Here is a 23,529-nt window from a genome sequence, read left to right on the forward strand (position 1 = left end):
TAGCATATTCCATTTCAAAGTTATGGTAATTTTTACCAGAAGCAAATTCATATAAAGTCAACAGCCCACGTAATCACATCATTAATCTACATTCTTGGTTTGCCATTCAATTATATATATTTTTAATCCAACCATGAGCACTGCACATTACACATACAACCAAAACATGGAGGAGAATACAGGAGTGAGGAGTGAGCTCCTGTGAGATAAATCAACAAACGTCATAATTATTTGTCATACGATTAAACTCAAATTTGGGGTTGTTTATGGCTATAATTTGCTTCTTTATATCAAGACACACGATAGTGTGTCGTGCGGCCCAAGAAACCGGCGCGCCACACCGTGAGTATATTAACAGGAAGAAAGAAAACGCAATTTTCACACCTATGTAGCTCTGTAATCCCTTATCCGATTGGAACCAAATTTGCTAGAGACGTGCCGCCCAGTTAGGAGAGTCTACATACTAAATTTGAAGAGAATCGCTCCAGCCATTTCCGAGATACGAGCGAACAAAATTTCATTTTAATTTCTTCATTTTTTTCTTCTTCATCATCTTCATTTCGCACACTTCGCAAATTTCGCCATAAAACACGAATGCGTGCTTGGATTGGGCTGAACTTTGGCACACTTGAAGGGCTCATTAAGGCGGATCTCCATACCAACTTTGGTAGGAATCCGATGAACATTCACGAAGTTATGACCGATTATTTGCGTAAAATAAGGTCGAAGGTCTGTCACGCCTACAGGGTAAACCCCTTGGAGGAATCAGTTGAAAATTGATATGTAGATGGAGCAACCATCGTAGGAGTGCCTTTTTGTGGTTTGAAAGGAATCGGGATAAACACCATGGAGATATGACACAAAACCCAACCTGTGTCAAAATTACGCGATAGATTTTTATGAATAAAAAAACTATTAGTTTTCGTGTCTACCAGGCAAACCGCTTAGAGCAACAAGCTGCAAATCAGTATGTAGCTGGAATAATCATCATAGAAAATTCTTGCAGTAGTACAGAAGAATCGGATTACAAATCACTGAGTTATGATTCGAAAGGCAACTACGTGCAGCAAATGCGAGATCGAGATACTCTAATAGAACAGTCACCCTAATAAAGCATTCAGCTGCATGTATAATTTACTCAGTTATATTACATTGCAAGTTATTCTGTAGGGAATTCAGCTACAAACAAGTCACCCTGTAGTCAGATCAGCTAGAAGAAGGTACCTAATAGAGAGTTCAGCTACAAATAAGCCATCATGTAGAGAGTTCAGCTCAAATAAATCACCCTGTAGAGAATTCAGCTACAAACAAATTGCCTTGTAGAGAGATCAGCTAGAAGAAGTTACCTTGTAGAGAGTTCAGTTACAAAGAAACAATCATGCAAAGAGTTTAGCTGCAAACAAATCACCCAGTAGAAAGTTCCGCTATGAACAGATCACACTATAGAGAGTTCAGTTAGAAACAAGTCATCCTGTAGAGAGATCAGCTAGAAGAAGTCACATTGTAGAGAGTTCAGTTACAAAGAAACAATCATGCAAAGAGTTTAGCTGATAAACAAATCACCCAGTAGAAAGTTCCGCTATGAACAGATCACACTGTAGAGAGTTCAGTTAGAAACAAGTCATCTTGTAGAGAGATTAGCTACAAACAAGTCACCCTGTAGAGAGTTCAGCTAGAAGAAGTTACATTGTAGAGAGTTCAGCTACAAAGAAACTACCATGTAGAGAGTTCAGCTACAAACAAATCATCCTGTATAGGGTTCAGCTACAAACAAGTCACCCTGTAGAGAGTTCAGCTACAAAGAAACTACAATGTACAGAGTTCAGCTGCAAACAAATTGCCCTGTAGAGAATTAAGCTACGAACAAATCACCCTGTAGAAAGATCAGCTAAAAGAAGTTACCTTGTAGAGAGTTCAGCTACAAACAAATCACCCTGTATAGGGTTCAGCTACAAACAAGTCACCCTGAAGAGAGTTCAGCTAGAAGAAGTTACATTGTAGAGAGTTCAGCTACAAAGAAACTACCATGTAGAGAGTTCAGCTGCAAACAAATTTCCCTGTAGAGAATTCAGCTACAAACAAATCACCCTGTAGAAAGATCAGCTAGAAGAAGTTACCTTGTAGAGAGTTCAGCTACAAACAAATCACCCTGTAGAGGGTTCAGCTATAAACAAGTCACCCTGTAGAGAGTTCAGCTACAAAGAGACTACCAATTACAGAGTTCAGCTGCAAACAAATTGCCCTGTAGAGAATTCAGCTACAAACAAATCACCCTGTAGAAAGATCAGATAGAAGAAGTTACTTTGTAGAGAGTTCAGCTACAAACAAATCACCCTGTAGAGGGTTCAGCTAGAAGAAGTTACATTGTAGAGAGTTCAGCTACAAAGAAACTACCATGTAGAGAGTTCAGATACAAACAAATTTCCCTGTAGAGAATTCAGCTACAAACAAATCACCTGGTAGAAAGATCAGCTAGATGAAGTTACCTTGTAGAGAGTTCAGCTAGAAACAAATCACCCTGTAGAGAGTTCAGCTAGAAACAAGTCACCCTGTAGAGAGTTCAGCTAGAAGAAGTTACATTGTAGAGAGTTCAGCTACAAAGAAACTACCATGTAGAGAGTTCAGCTGCAAACAAGTTGCCCTGTAGAGACTAACAAATCACCCTATAGAAAGATCAGCTAGAAGAAGTTACCTTGTAGAGAGTTCAGCTACAAACAAATCTCCCTGTAGAGAGTTCAGCTAGAAAGAAGTCACCCTGTAGAGAGTTCAGTTAGAAGAAGTTACATTGTAGAGAGTTCAGCTACAAAGAAACTACCGTGTAAAGAGTTCAGTTGCAAACAAATTGCCCTGTAGAGACAAATAAATCACCCTTTAGAAAGATCAGCTAGAAGAAGTTACCTTGTAGAGAGTTCAGCTACAAGCAAATCACCCTGTAGAGGGTTCAGCTACAAACAAGTCACCCTGTAGAGAGTTCAGCTACAAAGAAACTACAATGTACAGAGTTCAGCTGCAAACAAATTGGCCTGTAGAAAGATCAGCTAGAAGAAGTTACCTTGTAGAGAGTTCAGCTACAAACAAATCACCCTGTAGAGGGTTCAGCTACAAACAAGTCACCCTGTAGAGAGTTCAGCTAGAAGAAGTTACATTGTAGAGAGTTCAGCTACAAAGAAACTCCCATGTACAGAGTTCAGCTGCAAACAAATTGCCCTGTAGAGAATTCAGCTACAAACAAATCACCCTGTAGAAAGATCAGCTAGAAGAAGTTATCTTGTAGAGAGTTCAGCTACAAACAAATCACCCTGTAGAGAGTTCAGCTACAAAGAAACTACAATGTACAGAGTTCAGCTGCAAACAAATTGCCCTGTAGAAAGATCAGCTAGAAGAAGTTACCTTGTAGAGAGTTCAGCTAGAAGAAGTTACATTATAGAGAGTTCAGCTACAAAGAAACTACCATGTAGAGAGTTCAGCTGCAAACAAATTGCCCTGTAGAGAATTCAGCTACAAACAAATCACCCTGTAGAAAGATCAGCTAGAAGAAGTTACCTTGTAGAGAGTTCAGCTAGAAGAAGTTACATTGTAGAGAGTTCAGCTACAAAGAAACTACCATGTAGAGAGTTCAGCTGCAAACAAATTGCCCTGTAGAGAGTTCAGCTACAAACAAATCACCCTGTAGAGGGTTCAGCTACAAACAAGTCACCCTGTAGAGAGTTCAGCTACAAAGAAACTACCATGTACAGAGTTCAGCTGCAAACAAATTGCCCTGTAGAGAATTCAGCTACAAACAAATCACCCTGTAGAAAGATCAGCTAGAAGAAGTTACCTTGTAGAGAGTTCAGCTACAAACAAATCACCCTGTAGAGGGTTCAGCTACAAACAAGTCATCCTGTAGAGAGTTCAGCTAGAAGAAGTTACATTGTAGGGAGTTCAGCTACAAAGAAACTACCATGTACAGAGTTCAGTTGCAAACAAATTGCCCTGTAGAGAATTCAGCTACAAACAAATCACCCTGTAGAAAGATCAGCTAGAAGAAGTTACCTTGTAGAGAGTTCAGCTGCAAACAAATCACCCTGTAGAGGGTTCAGCTAGAAACAAGTCACCCTGTAGAGAGTTCAGCTAGAAGAAGTTACATTGTAGAGAGTTCAGCTACAAAGAAACTACCATGTAGAGAGTTCAGCTGCAAACAAGTTGCCCTGTAGAGACAAACAAATCACCCTGTAGAAAGATCAGCTAGAAGAAGTTACCTTGTAGAGAGTTCAGCTACAAACAAATCACCCTGTAGAGAGTTCAGCTAGAAAGAAGTCACCCTGTAGAGAGTTCAGCTAGAAGAAGTTACATTGTAGAGAGTTCAGCTACAAAGAAACTACCATGTAGAGAGTTCAGTTGCAAACAAATTACCCTGTAGAGACAAACAAATCACCCTGTAGAAAGATCAGCTAGAAGGAGTTACCTTGTAGAGAGTTCAGCTACAAGAAAATCACCCTGTAGAGGGTTCAACTACAAACAAGTCACCCTGTAGAGAGTTCAGCTAGAAGAAGGTACATTGTAGGGAGTTCAGCTACAAAGAAACTACCATGTAGAGACTTCAGCTGCAAACAAATTGCCCTGTAGAGAATTCAGCTACAAACAAATCGCCCTGTAGAAAGATCAGCTAGAAGAAGTTACCTTGTAGAGAGTTCAGCTACAAACAAGTCATCCTGTAGAGAGATCAGCTAGAAGGATCACCTTGCAGAGAGGTCAGCTACAAAGAAATCACCCTGCTTCATCTTTTCTTCTTCCTGTAGTAAAGAAAAAATGACAGGTTAAAAAGCCCTAAAGCCGGCCATAGGCCGGCTTTGGGGTATATAAATACAAAAAGAAGTGAAATCTAATCCAAAACAGCCAAGCTGTAAAAAAAGAGTGCGGCCCTCAGAAAGGCTATGGTGAAAAAAGATGTGAAATCCAAGGTGGCGGCCAAGAAATGGCTGTGATGGTAGGTTAATGGTAAAAATTTTAATAACAACAATTCAGGTGAATTTGGTGCCGCTTGGTCTTGGCACAAAATTCACCTGAATTGTCGTTATTAAAATTTTTACCATTAACCTACCATCACAGCCATTTCTTGGCCGCCACCTTGAATTTCACATCTTTTTTCACCATAGCCTTTCTGAGGGCCGCACTCTTTTTTTACAGCTTGGCTGTTTTGGATTAGATAAATACAACAATAATATTTTAATACATCAAACTTTAAGGTTATACATGCTACTATCGGTCATGTTTGCTGAAAAGCCTTATACCTACCTAACATATTGTATTGATAACTAATTTTACGAACTGACTATAGGGAGATTATGGTCCTAAACTATACCTACATCTTGTGTCCCCTTAAAAATATATATTTGCCTTAAGAGAGACACACACCCTGGATGTAGTGGAGTCTGAGGGCATAACCAACTAGACAATTTGTGTTTCACAATTGTGACTGAATTTTGGAAAATTACCCATATGGGTGCACGTGTAAATAATTACAATTTCCATGTTTGCTAATAAGACCATGGCACAGTTTTAAAAATATTTCAAGAATTTTCTTGGAATTTAAGCTACTGAGAATGGCTTACAGCCATTAACAACTACATTTGCACTATAAGGTTTGTGATTTGATCATTAAATATTTTAGGTGTCAAATGCTCCCATATCAGTAATTTTCCAAAATTCGGTCACAATTTGGTTCTATATAGCAAAATGTGTTTCATGTTTGCAAGTATAGCTAAAAGCTAACTATTTCAAAAAAGTATTTTCCAAAGCTTTACAGCAAAAAAAAAATTAGCTTACGGGTTTTAGAAACAATACTATCAGTCTGACCTTCATCTAGGAAATGACTAAAGGGGAGTCACAATGAGAGTAATGGGGGATGATGGCATAATGATCTTTGTGTTCATAGCTAGTTTTACACACATTGCATCTAAAGGGGCATGCCATGTACCCAGGATATTTTAGATTCCCTCAGGTACATTCTCAGCTACAACCTCTAAAGTACCTGAGAGTGACCTACAGTACCTGAGAATGACAAGAGGTAATCTCATGCTAGTATTCACAGGTAGGCTGTTGTACCAGGCAAAATACACATGTCACGTATTTCATTCAATATTACAGTTGTTGTTCACATATCCACTGAGATTTTGGTTTATAGATTAAGGAGTTTATTTGTCAAAGGGGGTAAAAGGGGATACAAAAGCACCCCTCCCCTGAAATGAACTATTACAGAACCCCCATTGTAGTTAAAACTATTGATAGAGCAACATACATATAATTATGAACTTTATTTAACTACCACAAGGGAGAAGGGTACATCCCCATGCCCCACCCCTGGATATCTCTCCACTTCTTGGTTATATATGTAACCTGCAGTGCTCATGATTAGCTAAAAATATATATACAAAAATTGAGTGGCAAACAGGAATGTAGATGAAGAGTGTAATTGCATGGGAGGTTGGATTTATATGAATTTGCTGCTGGTAAAAATTACCATAACTTTGAAATGGAATATGCTATGAGCTTGCAACAAGTATCAACTTCTTATTGGATAAAGATCTTCAATTTGGCACCTAGTTTGAACACATTGAGTGTTGTATGGGTGATATATAGACAAAGGTCACTATTGTTGAGTATAAAATCAACTGCAGAGGATGCCAAAGGTCAAATCTGTGATAGCTCCACATCTCAAAATACACTTCATGGTAGGTAGATACTCTGTGCAAAGTTTCATACTTTCTGTACAAAGTGCACAATTTGCTCATTTATGCTAGCTAAACAGCTCTACTAAGGGACCTTTGAGAAGGCTAAAGCCTGTGAACACAGGGAGTTAGAAACATGTTACTGAAATGTTGAAAATTGCAGAAAAAAATCCCAGACCCAGTGGTGACTTGATCCCTCGAAATATGCAGTCTAGGAATGTGCTAGAGGAGCCACAACAGCCGGGATCTGTCATCGATGTCAAAAGAGATCCCAACACTGAACAATATTAGTCAATTTTCACCTCAGTCTAGGCAGCATTTTGCAGTAGAAGTTTCAATACTGAATAAAGACAGAATTAGGTAGGGCTGGGCGGTATCTTGGTATACTTCGATATTCCATTGAAAAGATATTGGTATATACCATCTAGATTTCAGTGAAATAATAATATCACTACATCAATACTAGACAGATGTTAACAACATCTTGGGGCGAGCCTGAGTGAGCCTTGCATAAAATTCTATTTGTGCATGATTGACGTGTGGTGTGTTTTGTTATTTTGTAGGTGAAGTAGAGAGCAGATTTGAGCAAGACTTGTAGTATGTACCTACTGCTAGCTATTTTTGGTAGCTACACTTCATATTTCATTAACTACCATGAATCTACATAGATACATGTCCATGAAATTTAATGATTATGTGCCACTTGTTAAATGATAATTAGAAACTGCAGTGTTGGTGCTACTGGTGTCATGAACTATACGCATGAGCATTGATTGTCTCAGTATCTTCTGCAGTTTCATTGGCTTTCTTTTGCGAGTGTGCATAGCATATACTGGCTTCTGCTTCACCTGGCATTTCTGCTGGTTTTCTCTGTCCATGTAGATAACAAGTTCTAAGCCATACTAAACCATGTAGCACAAATATGGTCTTTTTTCATACAGGAAATTTTCGTGAACATGACGCACATACCATTCACGAACCAGTGTGGGGCAATCTGTTTTCGTACAGGAAACTTTCGTGAATGCGATGTACATACCATTCACCAACCAGTGTGGAGCAATCTGTTTTCGTACAGGAAATGTTTGTGAACGCAATGTACGTACCATCATAGATATTATTCACCAACCAGTGGGGGGCAATCCATTTTTGCACAGGAAATTTTTGTGTACGCTAGCCTTATATGGAAGCATTTGTAAGTCATTCATGTTTTCTTGTAATTGTTCGTGAATGAGACGTACGTACCATCGACTCGCTAGTGTGGGGTTCACTTAGGCTCGCCGCAATTATCATGAGTGAACTATGATAATAGTTTGTAACAACCCTTTTGAGACAAGAAGATTATTAAATTACACCACAAGCAAACACGTGATGCTGCTGGGGACAAGAGCCTGGTACTTGGATGTGCAAAATTGTTGTAAAATTGAGATACTCTAATAGAGCAGTCAATTACTCGTCACCTACAGTATGTATCCGGATAAATACAAGATGATATACCAGGCACTATATTCCAATCTGCCTAGCCCTATACCTAGGTAGTATTCGAGCATGACTTTCACTGTTTAGAAATAATAAAGTGGAACTGTACACTCATCACCTACTGTATACTGCATTATTCTTATTTGGCTACATTAGATTTCTACATGGTGGAGTGTCTAATTTCTAGAATCAATTAAAAAATTTAAGTGATTTGAAATAAATAGTGGATGAAACATAGCAATACAAGAGAACCTCAATGCTTTAAATTTACACCATATCACTCACACAGCACAGTGACGGTAGTATCACTCTGTACACTATTCACCACATTAGTTTTGCTGGCATGTCTTTCTAGCACTACTATTGGCTTCCACTAACATCACTGGCCATTTCCAATAGTAAAAAACACTAACCATTCAAAAATGCTGCATGTATACATATGTACCTAGTCTCTCAGAAACGTTGGCAAGGTACATTCCAGTTGTAATTTCAATTTAATGAGTGCCAACAGGTAGGGAAGAAGCTGAAGTACGTTACCATTCCATATTTAATGTGTCTTTCTCTTCCACCACTGCGTGCATTAATAGTGTTTTCCATTCACTGCTGTCATCAGGATTTCCGTATTTCCATGAATCATTTTATTTTGAATGTCCATCAACAATGGTGGACAACTGGTTGATCTTCTATTAAACTCTGTCATGATTACCTCTCCATCCATAAAGCCTCAAAACATACTTGACTATAGCCTCATTCCCACCAACTGTATAATCACATGGGAAGCATGTTTTCACTATTCTATTTAGTTCCGCAGGGGTGAATGGCCAAGGGTCACTGCAGGTGTGGTGCATTACGACCGTGGTGTGACAAGCTTTCATGATTGTAAAGATTAGTTAGGTTTGTGTTTTACCATAGAGTTTCATACATGGTATTGCATATTATCTGAAATAAAAAAAATTAAAAAAAGCTTTGTAATTCATTGCAACTTAGGTGTAGGCCTAAAATTAATTCTGCTGAGATAGCTATTGTACTTACTGTATGCATGGAGATTTTTCACACTATAAAATTTTTATGTTTGCAAATGAAAACAGGATTTCATGATTTCATTTTCATGGTTCCAAATTATTCACAATAATTATTTTCATGGATCACGTACCTCAAGTTTTTTTGTTGTTTCTGTGTAGTTACAGAGTTGCCTCGTGTTCGACCTTGTGTTACAGTGACTACGAGATATGTATAACTCAACTTAAGCCTTAAGCATCATGTCGCAGTGGACTGTGTTAACAGAGAGCTGACAGCAATCTCATGCAAGCACCAGCTATGCTGTCCTGTTTTGAAGTGTTACAACGAAGGGGTGTACCATTTCCCACTTTATTCCCGAGTATGTTCCCTCTCACACTTCACCATTTTTGCAACCGGGGGATTCCCATATATACTAGTATTTTTAAGTGCTAATTTAACAAAATGAAGTAGGGATCTATGCAATAAAAAGTAGACAGTATTACAGTGGAAAGTCCCTATTTTGGCATTGAACAAAATAAATGTTATAGCTAATGTGCCAAAGTAGGGACTTTCCCACTGAGCTATGCTGTAATACCATCATTCATCTCGTTTCACTACTTTTTAATGCATAGACCCCTACTTCATTTTTCAATTATTTTTTTAATACTGGTTTGTTTAGTTTTTTGATGTAGCACAGCTAGCTACAGTCTAACTTGTGATTGTTTGATTGTTCTATTAGAGTATCACACATGACTGTTGTATTAAAGTATATCAAGTCAGCCAAAGGTTTGCAGCTAGTTAGACTTATAAGGGGTGAAGTCATCTTGTTTATATATATATATAGTTACGTAAATAGCTAACAAGACTGTTAAGAGGTGTGGTCTCCATACTCTAGATCTTTATTTGATGAGTGTGGTCGCAACCTATCACGAATGGGATCCCATTTGCAAATATCTCGCTAGTATACCCCTTATAGTAGTGCCAGGACTGAGGCATTTCTGAAATCCAGTTCTGAAATAATTCTGTAGCATCTAAATATACTGCTGAAAGAAAGAGTTGATACAGAAATTTAATGCCTCAATGAGGTTTTGTTGGATGAAGAAGACAAGCAGCCTGATTGAAGATAAAAGAAAAGACAATGCAGTGTTCCTACACTTGTCGGGATCCCAAAAGGCACATCCCACTTTTGAGTTTGTTATTGAGGCATAAAATAGTGGCTGTGTGCTACTTTGTTTGGCCTCTAGCCTTGCGACTGTAGTCAGGCAGAGAGACAGTGAGGCAGTGAGACTAAAATTCAAGTTTTGGCAATTTTTTTTAAACATCATACAGTACTATAGTACTGTATAGTAGGGACCACAAAAGTGTAGGCGTGGTCAATGAAAAATCAGCAGAGGTGATTATAATGGTCAGTCATTGGGCATTTAGCAAGATTTCCACCCATTTCCTTGTTTGGTCTGACATTTGTCAGGTCAGGGAAGGCTGGGTGTAGGCCGTGGCTCTCACCTGCATTGTTACTGTTGTTGATGCAATAACAATGTTCTGTTGCTAGAAGATTAAACTAACCAGGTCGAGTCACTGTCCACCATAGTGCTAACAAGTATTTTGAGGCAAATAGTGCAGTCGGCTGATTAGCTGGCAGTCATGTCAGATCAACCATAAAGCTGGTCTGACATTTGTCTGATCATTACTGAAAAATTATTACACCGCTGAATCAGCACCTGATAAAAGGTGCTGAAACAAGTTGGAGTAGTGCATGATCAATCACAGTAAAACACTGAGAGATGTTATATCCTTACTGTGCATTTCCATTATGGTATGTATCTTGAGCACAGTAGGGATATAACACTACTCTGGTTAAAAATTCCAAATTTTTTTGTGTACTTGTTATATTACAAATATGCTATAAGTGACACCAGCTCACCTTTGATGGTAACTGATGGTAGTAATGAAGTGTTCCAGGTTACTAGTGACCTTACTATTATGAGTTTTGCATGGGGAGACACTGGAGTTTACTCTTGTATACATATGTACGACATTAGTGAAACCCACTGATTATGCTGGCATAATTATGAGCATGATAGGTGCCTGAAAGCATTGAGTATAATGCTAGCATAATAGGCAGAACACTTGTACATTACCATAAATTCTTGCTTATCCAAAATACACATCACAAAAGATTGATGATATACTCTAATAGAACAGTCAGAAAATACTCAGACAGCTGTTCTATTAGAGTATATCGACCTTCTCATGCATTTTAACAAGAAAGGATTTAGAGTCTGTGCTCCAGCAACTTACTGTTTTCTATAAAGTGCAAATCTACTAGAAAAACATGGGAACTGAGGTATAAATATTGAGCATAATTTATGAGCGTAATAGGTATATAGAATAATAGACAAATTTTGAGCAGTGCAGCATAGCATAATAGGTAAAATAATGAGTGTAATTGGCAGCTCCCTATACGACATTCTTGAATGATCAACAGTGTTTAGTGAGAAAGAAGAATTGCTCCAAAGGGATGATTATAATAAAAGCTGATGGGAGTAATGAGATACCACGTGCAACTTTTAACAAAGTAATTAGAGGTAAACAGTTGTTTAGTGTGCATTGAAAATGGCTATATTGTAACAGATTCGATTACTACATGTACATACTGTACAAGACATTTGGGAAAGCTGAGTTTGCCTGATTTGAATCCCCAGGATGACGAATATGAAAGCACCAATAATAATGACTAGTGAATGTAAAAAACCAGCACTAATAAAAATTGTTGTATTTAAATTATTATCTGATTTTTGTACATCAGTATAGATTCCGGATCACATGCACCATGTAGCAATGCTTTCCATGATGCACATTACGATGGTGTGTAGGAAGATAGATATGGTGTAATAAGATGGATAACTACATCTGCACATCCTGAAAGGTAGTTCCACAACAGATGACTGTGAATACTGTCGTGATGTTATAGACATCACCCATAGTTATCACATAATCTTCCTTAACACAATAGAAATAATGGAGCTGTAACAATGGTTAAAGTGGTACATATTTATAGTATGTACAAGTTGAGTTGATCCTGATAAACAGATAAAAATTAAAGGTGGAGTTTTTCTCAACAGAGTTAACATTTCAGCCAACCAGATGATCAACAATAACAGCAAAGGTGTCAACAACAGACACGTACAGTTTACCTCCATCACAAGTTCGGGAAAGGGCTGTAATGGACACTGTGCTTGTATGGCTTCCCATAGGAAATGTATTGTGAAAATTTTGATTGGCCATAAATATTATGTCAGACATTTGAACAAAAAGATTTTGAAATATTCTTAGCGGGTCAAGCAGTACTACAAATGAGCCAAATTTCAAGATCGTGTGTAATTGCATCCATGAGTTATTAAATGTTTTTTGAGGATTCAGCTCAATGCGTATATACTATAACACTATTATTTTTATTGAATAATTCTCAACCTATCAATCTACTGTCATAGCCAGTTTTGTCCAATTGAGTTTATAGCTAGCATAATATAGATAGTAAGAATTAGAGAAGTGACATTTAGTACATTTCATTTAATCAAACTGTCTACTAATTGCATTTTAGAATTTTTAACAAGTGATCAAGTGATCACAAAAGCTGAGCATGACAGAGCCAAACATTGGGTGCAAGTTAGTGATACAGCCCATATAAAGTACTGCATACTAGTATTAGTCAAATGTAATATTTCAGGCTGCTAAGGTACAGTAGTGGTAACATCACTGCAATGTTTGGCCAGGTCGTCCACAATCAATGTTAGAAACCTGAAAGACATAGCTCCATTTATTAGGTGACTGATACATAACAGGTTATACAACATAATTATACTTATGCTTTACCTGATATAAACACACAAATAAGCTTGAGGGTCATTAGGCCCAAAGGCAAGTATGTTTATATCAGGCAGAGCACTTATGTGTATAGATAAACATCCCCTGCTACAATTACGTATGAGTATCACACTTGATAGTTCTTTTTGAACATATATACTTCCATTAGATAGTGGAATTTTAGTAGGTTTCATAGAGCCATGTTGAATATGCTATCGAGTATAAGAAAATAATGAATATTAGTGACACTTTTAAGCATTGGCTATGTATTTTGTCTTTCATGTGTAGTGCATTAGAAAATTATATCAGATTATCATGTTTTAAAATGTGGAACTGCCTTAATAATAATTACTGGATGATCATGATTATGAGAATTGTGTTACTTAATTACGTATGAGTGTACATGTTTATCAATCTACAACGTTTTCTGTCTTTATGCTCTTCATAGTTTATTCTCCAGCTATTTGTGTGGAACATTTGTGAAGTACCTATCCAAAATTAACAAACTGACAGTGTTAATTTTGCATTCCTTAATTCAGCATACCTTGGGTAATGTAAAACTAAAGTACATCAGTTGCCAAAAATGATTTTAGTAGCAAAATTAATTACTACATAAACATGCTTGAATGTGATTGTTCTAAGCTGAAAGATACGTAATAGTTGTAGCATGGGCATGAGGACTTTGCCTGATATGCATGCCTGACTTCCCAAGGGCAGAAGGCATACATATCAGGCAAAGCCTGAATGCCCTGTGTTACAGCTAATATGTAACACTTATTAGGCTGATAGCCTGTACAGGGTGATCAATCACCAAAGCCAATATGAGTGCAGCTACTGGATGTGTTATATATGCATACCTAAAATTCTCGATAATGGGTTAGCAGCTAGTATGTTCTGGTTATGTTCGGTTATGATAAACGGACATATCCTAGAGATATCACGGATAATATTGATTACATGTGTTTATTGTTTTAATCAGTGCTATTGAATTGTTTATGGAAAAAGGACGAAGTTCACTAAAGGCCTAGACACGTAAGCTTGCTTGTGGAGTGGTAAATCCGTGCAGAGTGATAGCTTCACTATGGGGGCATGTCCATATTCAAAAACATGTGGAAACAATCGATTAATAAACTATAGTGCTAGTGTTCACAATGTTTGTTAACTCGTAGGATGGCGAGGATAACAAAACACTCTCCATCTGAGTGGTTTTCATGCTGAAATCCAAGTCATGCATCCTAATCATGTGAGTATTAATCGATCCCCACAATTGGTTTTGGCCTCGACATCTATATAATCACTGTCCAGTTGTATATAGCCCAGCTAACATTTTGTATGCAGCCCGGCTACCTGAGCTACATACTAAATGCAGCCCGAGGTCGCTCCTTTGATCTAAGATGTGAAAGTGTTACTGTACATGATACATTATTTGACAGTTAAGTAGATACGTATATGTAACTAAATACTTACATTGTATGATGATTGTCACTGTAATGTCTGTAACATTATAACTGACAATATTACTAGCTGAACATGTGTACATTCCAGTGTCTACTCTCATAGTTCCTGTCACCATCAGTTCTACACTTACACTAGTCACATTACCAACACCAGTAAATGACATCACTTCACTACCAGATACTAGTCTCATATTACTTAGACTACTCCCATCCCTGTTCTGCCATACAACTGTTGGTGGAGGATAACCTCTGGCTGTACATGTGATTGATCCATTATTTCCTTCAGTGATAATAAACTCTTGTCCTTCTACTGGTCTAGTAATGTTTGGTGATACTGTGTGAATATAAAAATAATGGTCATCACAATACAGTAGTTGTTTTATCTAATCAACACAAAAACAGCCAAGCTGTAAAAAAGTGGTGTGGCCTTAAAAAGCCTGAGTGAAAAAAGTTGTGAAATCAAAGGTGGCGGCCAAGAAATGGCTGCAATGATGTTAATGCTAATAAATTTTAACAATGCACACAGCCACTATTAAAACATTTTACCATTAACATCATTGCAACCATTTGTTGGCCACCACCTTTGATTTCACAACTTTTTTCACTCAGGCTTTTAAAAGCCATACCACTTTTTCACAGCTTGGCGGTTGTGTGGATTTCGCTTCTTTTTGTACTTTATAAGGCCCCAAAAACCAGCCTATGGCTGACTTAGAGGTTTGTTTTTTCTTTTCTATGTAGATACAATGATGATTATTGAAGACAGACTTATAAATGTATTTCATTACATGATTTAATTCAATATTTCATAATGTTATTGTAATACTCTAATAGAGGGCAAATTTTTTTGAGACTTCTAATAGAACATACATAGAATGTTCTAGAACAATCTAGCACTTCTGTTGGTAGATCTATGAAATTACAAACGTTTGATTTAGAGATGGACCGATACCACTTTTTACCAATACTTCCAATACGAGCATTTGTACTGAAATTATCTTCCGATACTGATACTAAGCAGTAAGCATTGAAGCCTAGACAAGTTTATTAAGAAATATTACTGTTGTGATACATAGCTAGCTATTAAAATATCAAGGTAATTATTCAGTTTGATTGATCTCAGTTCAATCAAGTTTCAAAATATTCATTGCCTAAACAGAATAGGCAATTAATTGCGTGGGCGGCCAATAATTCTACAGCGTTAGTTACAACCTTGCAGCCAAACCTTTTTATGAAAAAGCAAGCCAAGTAATCATAAACTTATTCTTTGAGAAGCAACCGCACTGTCATTTAATTACACAGGATTCACATGCTCTAATATATTAGGATACAAACGGAGCAATTGTAGCAATACTTGGAAAAAAGTAACAAAGGCTTTTTTCGCTGCTTTACTAGCCCAATTAAGTTATTTGCCACTGGAAACTTAGCTAGAGATGGTTTAATAGAAGTGGTGAGTGTCTACTGGTGGTATCTGTACCTCGTACTACCAATACCAATTTGATCGGATACACTGGTATCGGCGTCAATACCAATACTGGTATCAGTATCGGTCCACCTTTAGTTTGATTATAAGCAGATTTCAGCTAGAAATTTCATTTATAAAGCAGAAATTAAGTGAGGTGATCAGCCAAGGTAGCAATGGTTCAGTGGTTAAGGATGCAGGTGTTAGGTATGGAGGTCCCTGGTTCAAACTCTGGTAAGCTTTTTTTCAACATTTTTTGCACACATTTTTTACCAGCAGTGACTGCTCTATTAGAGTATCTTGATCCTGTGATTTTACACTTGTTGGTTTTTGCCTTATCAAGACACACGGTAGTGTGTCGTGCGGCCCAAGAAGCCGGCGCGCAACCCCGTGAGTATATTGACAGGAAGAAAGAAAACACAATTTTCGCACCTCCGTAGCTCTGTGCTGCCTTGATGAAACAAGAGAAATTTTGCTGTGTACATTCCCTCCAACTTCAGTACTCCACATTCCAAATTTGAGCGAAATCGCTTCAGGCATTCCTGAGATATGCGACTTCAAAAATTGGCTTAGTTTCTTCGTTTTTTATTTCTTCTTATTTTTCTTCCTCTTTTCGCACACTTACAAAAACTGCTATAAAACGCGAAAGCGTTATCCGATTGCCTTGACATTTGCACACAAAAGGGGGGTATAAAGGCGCATCTCGGTACCAACTTTGGCTGGAATACCATAAACAGGCAAAGAGTTATGAGCGATTATGCACGAAAAATAACACCAATATGTTGTCACGCCTACAGGGTAAACCGCGAATGGGAAGAAGCTGAAAATCGGTGGGTGAATAGGTTAACTATTGAACCTTAAACCTTTTGTGGTTTGAAAGAAATCGAGCTAAAAACCAGGAAGATACAGCGAAAAAATCAACAGTGTGTAACAATTATGCAATCGAGATTAGCTAATTTTTAATTATTTTATTTCATTATTATTATTATTATTATGCTTGCCACGCCTACCAGATAAACCACTTGGGGTAATGCTTTGAAAATCGCTGTACAGATGGAGTTATCATCTTAGAAAGGCTCTTCAATGGTGTAGAAGAATCAGATTTAAAGCCACGGAGATATAACACGAAATCCAACTTGGTGTAGCAAGTGCGAGATCGAGATACTCTAATAGAGCAGTCATCCTAATAGAACAGTCACCCTGAACAGAATTCAAGAGATCAGTTAGAAATAAGTAACCTGTATAGAGATCAGCTACAAACAAATCACCCTGTAGAGAGTTCAGCTACAAACAATTCACCCTGTTCAGACATCAGTTAGAAGAAATTACCTTGTAGAGAGTTCAGCTACAAAGAAACCATCATGTAGAGAGTTCAGCTACAAACAAATCGGCCTGTAGAGAGATCAGCTAGAAGAAATTACCTTGTAGAGAGTTCAGCTACAAAGAAACCATCATGTAGAGAGTTCAGCTGCAAACAAATCACCTGTAGAGAGTTCAGCTAGAAACAAGTTACCCTGTAGAGAGATCAGCTAGAAACAAGTCACCTTGTAGAGAGTTCAGCTAGAAGAAGTCACATTGTAGAGCTACAAAGAAACTACCATGTAGAGTTCAGCTGCAAACAAATCACCCTGTAGAGAACTCAGCTACAAACAAATCGCCCTGTAGAAAGATTAGCTAGAAGAATTTACCTTATAGGGAGTTCAGCTATGAACAGATCACCCTGTAGAGAGTTCAGCTACAAACAAATCACCCTGTAGAGTTCAGTTACAAAGAAACCACCATGTAGAGAGTTCAGCTGCAAAAAAAATCAATCACTCTGTTGAGAGTTCAGCTAGAAGAAGTCACCTTGTAGAGAGTTAAGCTGCAAATCAATCACCCTGTAGAGAATTCAGCTACAAACAAATCACCCTGTAGAAAGATCAGCTAGAAGTTACCTTGTAGAGAGTTCAGCTACAAAGAAACCACCATGTAGAGAGTTCAGCTGCAAACAAATCACCTGTAGAGAGTTCAGCTAGAAACAAGTCACCCTGTAGAGAGATCAGCTAAAAACAAGTCACCCTGTAGAGAGTTCAGCTAGAAGAAGTCACATTGTAGAGAGTTCAGCTACAAAGAAACTACCACGTAGAGAGTTCAGCTGCAAACAAATCATCCTGTAGAGAGTTCAGCTAGAAGAAGTCACCTTTTAGAGAGTTCAGCTACAAAGCAACCACCATGTAAAGAGTTCAGCTGCAAAAAACTCAATCACCTTGTAGAAAGATCGGCTAGAAGAAATTACCTAGTAGAGAGTTCAGCTACAAAGAAACCACCATGTAGAGAGTTCAGCTGCAAACAAATCACCTATAAAGAGTTCAGCTAGAAACAAGTCACCCTGTAGAGGGTTCAGCTACAAACAAGTCACCCTGTAGAGAGTTCAGCTAGAAGAAATCACATTGCAGAGAGTTCAGCTACAATGAAACTCCCATGTAGAGAGTTCCGCTGCAAACAAATCACCCTGTAGAGAACTCAGCTACAAACAAATATGCAGTGTAAAAAGATCAGCTAGAAGAAGTTACCTTGTAGAGAGTTCAGCTACAACGAAACCACCATGTAGAGAGTTCAGCTACAAACAAATCACCTGTAGAGAGTTCAGCTAGAAACAAGTCACCCTGTAGAGAGATCAGCTAGAAACAAGTCACCTTGTAGAGAGTTCAGCTAGAAGAAGTCACATTGTAGAGAGTTTAGCTACAAAGAAACCACCATTTAGAAAGTTCAGCTGCAAACAAATCACCCAGTAGAAAGTTCAGCTATGAACAGATCACCCTGTTGAGAGTTCAGTTAGAAACAAGGAATCCTGTAGAGAGATCACCTAGAAGTATCGCCTTGTAGAGAGTTCAGCTACAAACAAATCACCTGTAGAGAGTTCAGCTACAAACAAATCACCCTGTAGAGAGATCAGCTAGAAGAAGTCACCTTGTAGAGAGTTCAGCTACAAAGAAACCATTCTGTAAAGAGCTCAGCTGCAAACAAATCACTTGTACAGAATTCAGCTACAAACAAATCACCCTGTAGAGAGATCAGCTAGAATAAATTACCTTGTAGATAGTTCAGCTACAAACAAATCACCCTGTAGAAAGATTAGTTAGAAGAAGTTACCTTGGAGAAATTTCAGCTACAAAGAAACCATTTTGTAAAGAGCTCAGCTGCAAACAAATCACCTGTACAGAATTCAACTATGAACAAATCACCCTGTAGAGAGATCAGCTATAAGAAGTTACCTTGTAGATAGTTCAGCTACAAACAAATCTCCCCGTAGAGAGATCAGCTAGAAGAAATTACCTTGTAGAGAGTTCAGCTACAAAGAAACCACCATGTAGAGAGTTCAGCTGCAAAGAAATCACCCTGTAGAAAATTCTGCCAGAAACAAATTGCCCTGTAGAAAGATCAGTTAGAAGAAGTTACCTTTTAGAGAGTTCAGCTACAAAGAAACCATTCTGTAAAGAGCTCAGCTGCAAACAAATCACCTATACAGAATTCAGCTACAAACACATCACCCTGTAGAGAGATCAGCTAGAAGAAGTTACCTTGTAGATCGTTCAGCTACAAACAATTCACCCTGTAGAGAGAGCAATTAGAAGAAGTCACCTTGTAGAGTGTTCAGTTACAAAGAAACCACCATGGAGATTCTGTAATCAATATATGTGACCGGATTTGCGAAAAGGGGTCTTCCACACACATCCAATTCCGTAAACGTTGGAGACCATAACTCAGTGTTCAAGTAACATATTAACCTGAAAATTTCACCATGTATTCAGCTATAGTGGTGCTCACCACTGCCCAAAATTCAAGGCAATAGCTTTTTCCAATCTGAAGTTATCAATTGTCAAAGTTGGCAAATTGGATGTGTGTGGAAGACCCCTTTTCGCAAATCCGGTCACATATGTATTATACAGTATATATAATTTGTACATTTACTGATAAACTATTTAAAGTACATCTACTTCATCTTTTCTTCTTCCTGTAGTAAAGAAAAAAATATAGGTTAAAAAAGTCCTAAAGCTGGCCATAGGCCGGCTTTGGGGTATACAAATACAAAAAGAAATGAAATCTAATCCAAAACAGCCAAGCTGTAAAAAAAGTGTGCGGCCCTCAGAAAGGCTATGGTGAGAAAAGATGTGAAATCCAAGGTGGCGGCCAAGAAATGGCTGTGATGGTAGGTTAATGGTAAAAATTTTAATAATGACAATTTAGGTAAATTTTGTGAAGCGGCACAAAAATTCACCTGAATTGTCGTTATTAAAATTTTTACCATTAACCTACCATCACAGCCATTTCTTGGCCGCCACCTTGGATTTCACATCTTTTTTCACCATAGCCTTTCTGAGGGCCGCACACTTTTTTTACAGCTTGGCTGTTTTGGATTAGATTATATCGACAGGAAGAAAGAAAATGCAATTTTCACACCTATGTAGCTGTGTGATCCCTTAACTGATTGGAATCAATTTTGCTACAGATGTGCCGACCAGGTAGGAGATTTTACATAAGAAATTTGAAGAAAATCACTCCAGCCATTTTTGAGATACAAACGGCCAAAATTTTGTTTTAATTTCTTTGTTTTTTTTTCATTTCGCACACTTCGCAGAAAAGTGAACCCATGGTGTAGTAAGGTAAGTCACAAGAATGAAAATAGAATATGAGTCAATGACAAGAGTCCAATTTTTATTGTGTTGAAAATTATTTGTCCACACCAGACACCAGCTCTTTTAATTTCCAGTTATTTTCATGATGTTTCCTTTTATATCCAGACTGTTTTTGTTCATGGTTGCATGGGTCACACTACAGTGTGTGCAGTTGCATAAGTAAACGATACAAGAACTTGCAATACATATGGTACTACTGAAATGCAATGTTGTCTTGTGCAAGAGTGCAAGCGATTAAAATACTTACTAATTAAAGGGTGTGGCACACGTTTTGCTCATGAGTATTTCTCTCATAATGAAACGGGTTGAATACTTGTGAGCAAAACGGGTGCCACGCCCTTTAATTTGTAAGTTTTTTAATTGCTTGCGCTCTCGCAAGACAATGTTGCATTTGAATGGCACATACTGTAGTAAAAGTGCATACTCACCATTAACAGTCAGTACTCCAGAACTAGTGTCACTAGATACTACATTAGTAGCATTACATGTGTAGGTACCCACATCAGATGACTGTACATTATTGATTCTTAAGGTAATTTGACCAGGTCCTGAAAACACCACATCATACTTCACTGTATTAGTCACATCCACTGGAACATCATTAAAGTACCAACTGATGGTAGGAACTGGTTCACCAGTAACCGAACAAGTAAAGGAAGCTGCGTCTGTCTCAGTTTGTGTGTAGTCCATCACTTGATGTAAAAATATTGGAGCATCTGGTTTTGACAGTAGAATAAATAAAATAAAAAACAATAACAATGCCTTTTGTAATCAGTTTTGAGAGCATGACAAAAATGATAACCACAACAGTTTTATAGTGCAATGCCTAGCTCCTAGACTACAGTAAAGATTCAGCTATGAAGGTTATTTTGAGTTACATGCCTACTGTATGGTGTGAATAAAATATGCTTGAGAGTGTACAAAAGATGACTATTTCAACACTTCACATTAATTAAATCACTTACACATCACAGTGAGGGTAGTATTACTCTGTACAGTATTCACCACATTAGTTACCACGCAAGAGTACACTCCAGTGTCTCCTCGTACAACACTCATAATAGTAAGGTCACTAGTAACCTGGAACACTTCATTACTACCATCAGTTACCATCACAGATGAGCTAGTGTCACTAATAGTATATTTGCTATCATTCATAATACTACCATCTGGTCCAGTCCAACTAACTGTTGGTGCTGGTACACCAGTTGCTGTACAAGTGATAGTTGTACTAGTGTCTCCTTCTGGAGCATTGGTCATGACTGGGGTATTAGCAGTAGGTTGAACTGTATCAGTGAAATATGTACAACAATAAAACTATGAAAACACACTATGACCTACATACATATACATAAATGTTACTGGAGTACAAAAGCCTCTCATGTTACATGTATTTAGACACTTGAAATGATTTTTGTTAATTTTGTGATATGAAATCTGCTTCTATGGGTGACTTACTGCAGATGCCATACTGCTACAGTAGCAGTAGCTAATGAGTTAATTAATTAACAATAATTGTATTGTCTACATTTCTTGGTGCAATACCCTACAGTAATAATTAATTTTATACTCAACTAACCTTGGATAAAAACACTGATAGTTGTCATATCAGTTCCAGCAGTATTTGACACATTCACAATATAGTTTCCATCATCACCAGTATTGGTACTATGTACAGTCAGTGATGAATTACCAGTGGTATTATCACTGGATAATATAGTGGTAATGGTATAGTCACTATTAGTAGTTAATGGTTGATTGTTATAGGACCACTGGACAGTTACTGGAAGGTTGGATGATCCAATGGTGACTGAGATGATAACATCTTCAGGTGATGTAACTGTTCTTGTAGTATCTCCAATAAGAGTGATCACTGGAGGAGCTGTATGATGATAAGTGGTGCAATTATTAAGTTTAAGAAAACCATAGTAGTACAACTAAGTGGCAGTATTTGTAAAAATTATTAAAAGAACCATATTTTCAGTGTAAGTTGAATGAATAAGTTATACAATCCAAAGTGCCAAGCTTGAAACAAGAGATGAATGATGGCATTACAGCATAGCTCAGTGGGAAAGTCTCTATTTTGGCAGTGAGCAAAATTATAGCTAATGTGCCCAAAGTTGGGGCTTTCCCATTGAGCTATGCTGTATAACCATCATTCATCTCTTGTTTCACTACTTTTTATTGCATACATCCCTACTTCATTTTTGAATTAATAATTTTTTTTAAAAATACTAGTTTGTTTAGTTTTTTGTTGCAGCACAGCTAGTTACAGTGTAACTTGTGAGCTAGCTATTAAGTTCCTGTACAGCATATTATAGTATGTATTGTGCCAAAATTCAAAGTACATAGGTCTGTAGTAGCGTGCATACCTTACCTTTGATCATAGTAGCAGTGGCGCTCAGATCTATAACCTGTCTAAATACGATGGTCCGCATTCTATTCACCCCGGGCCACGTTGTTCGAACGAACAGGCCTTTCCAGTTATCTGGAGCTTAGTCTCGACTAACAGGAAAAGTAATACAATTTCCAATTGAGTACTATCCAATCATTCACTGATCGCTCTTCATCAATTGTAGTCCAGGCATTGGTAAACGTCAGTGACAACTCAGCAGCCTTAATGTTTCACCTGCAACACTTGAAATGATTAGTGTCTCACTCTTTCAACAGCATAAGCACTTTCTGAAATAATTTGTGGTATCTACAGAAAAGTGTTGATACAGAAATTAACACCTTTGCATGGTTTCAATGCTTGAAGAAGAAGACAACCAACCTGATTGAATAAAAAAAGGAGAGACAAAGTGCACAGGGAGTACACTCATCGGAACCCCAAAAGGCACATCCCACCGGTGAGTTAGTTGTTGTGGCGTAAAATGGTGACTGTGCAC

General features: G+C 37.7%; 1 protein-coding gene across 1 annotated transcript in view; it reads right to left on the bottom strand.

The window, feature by feature from the left end:
- The window catches only part of LOC136255297 (hemicentin-1-like), a 239,616-nt gene that overhangs the window by 191,296 nt on the left and 24,791 nt on the right, over positions 1–23,529 (bottom strand). Inside the window, exons 3-6 of the mRNA XM_066048025.1 lie at positions 22,221–22,523; positions 21,607–21,927; positions 21,070–21,357; positions 14,517–14,840 (exon numbers count right to left, since the gene is read on the bottom strand). Of these exons, the coding sequence (XP_065904097.1) occupies positions 14,517–14,840; positions 21,070–21,357; positions 21,607–21,927; positions 22,221–22,523 (1,236 nt within the window). The remainder of the gene's footprint in view (positions 1–14,516; positions 14,841–21,069; positions 21,358–21,606; positions 21,928–22,220; positions 22,524–23,529) is intronic.

The sequence above is a fragment of the Dysidea avara genome, chromosome 5 (genome assembly GCF_963678975.1).
Source record: "Dysidea avara chromosome 5, odDysAvar1.4, whole genome shotgun sequence".
In the NCBI taxonomy this organism is placed as follows: domain Eukaryota; kingdom Metazoa; phylum Porifera; class Demospongiae; order Dictyoceratida; family Dysideidae; genus Dysidea; species Dysidea avara.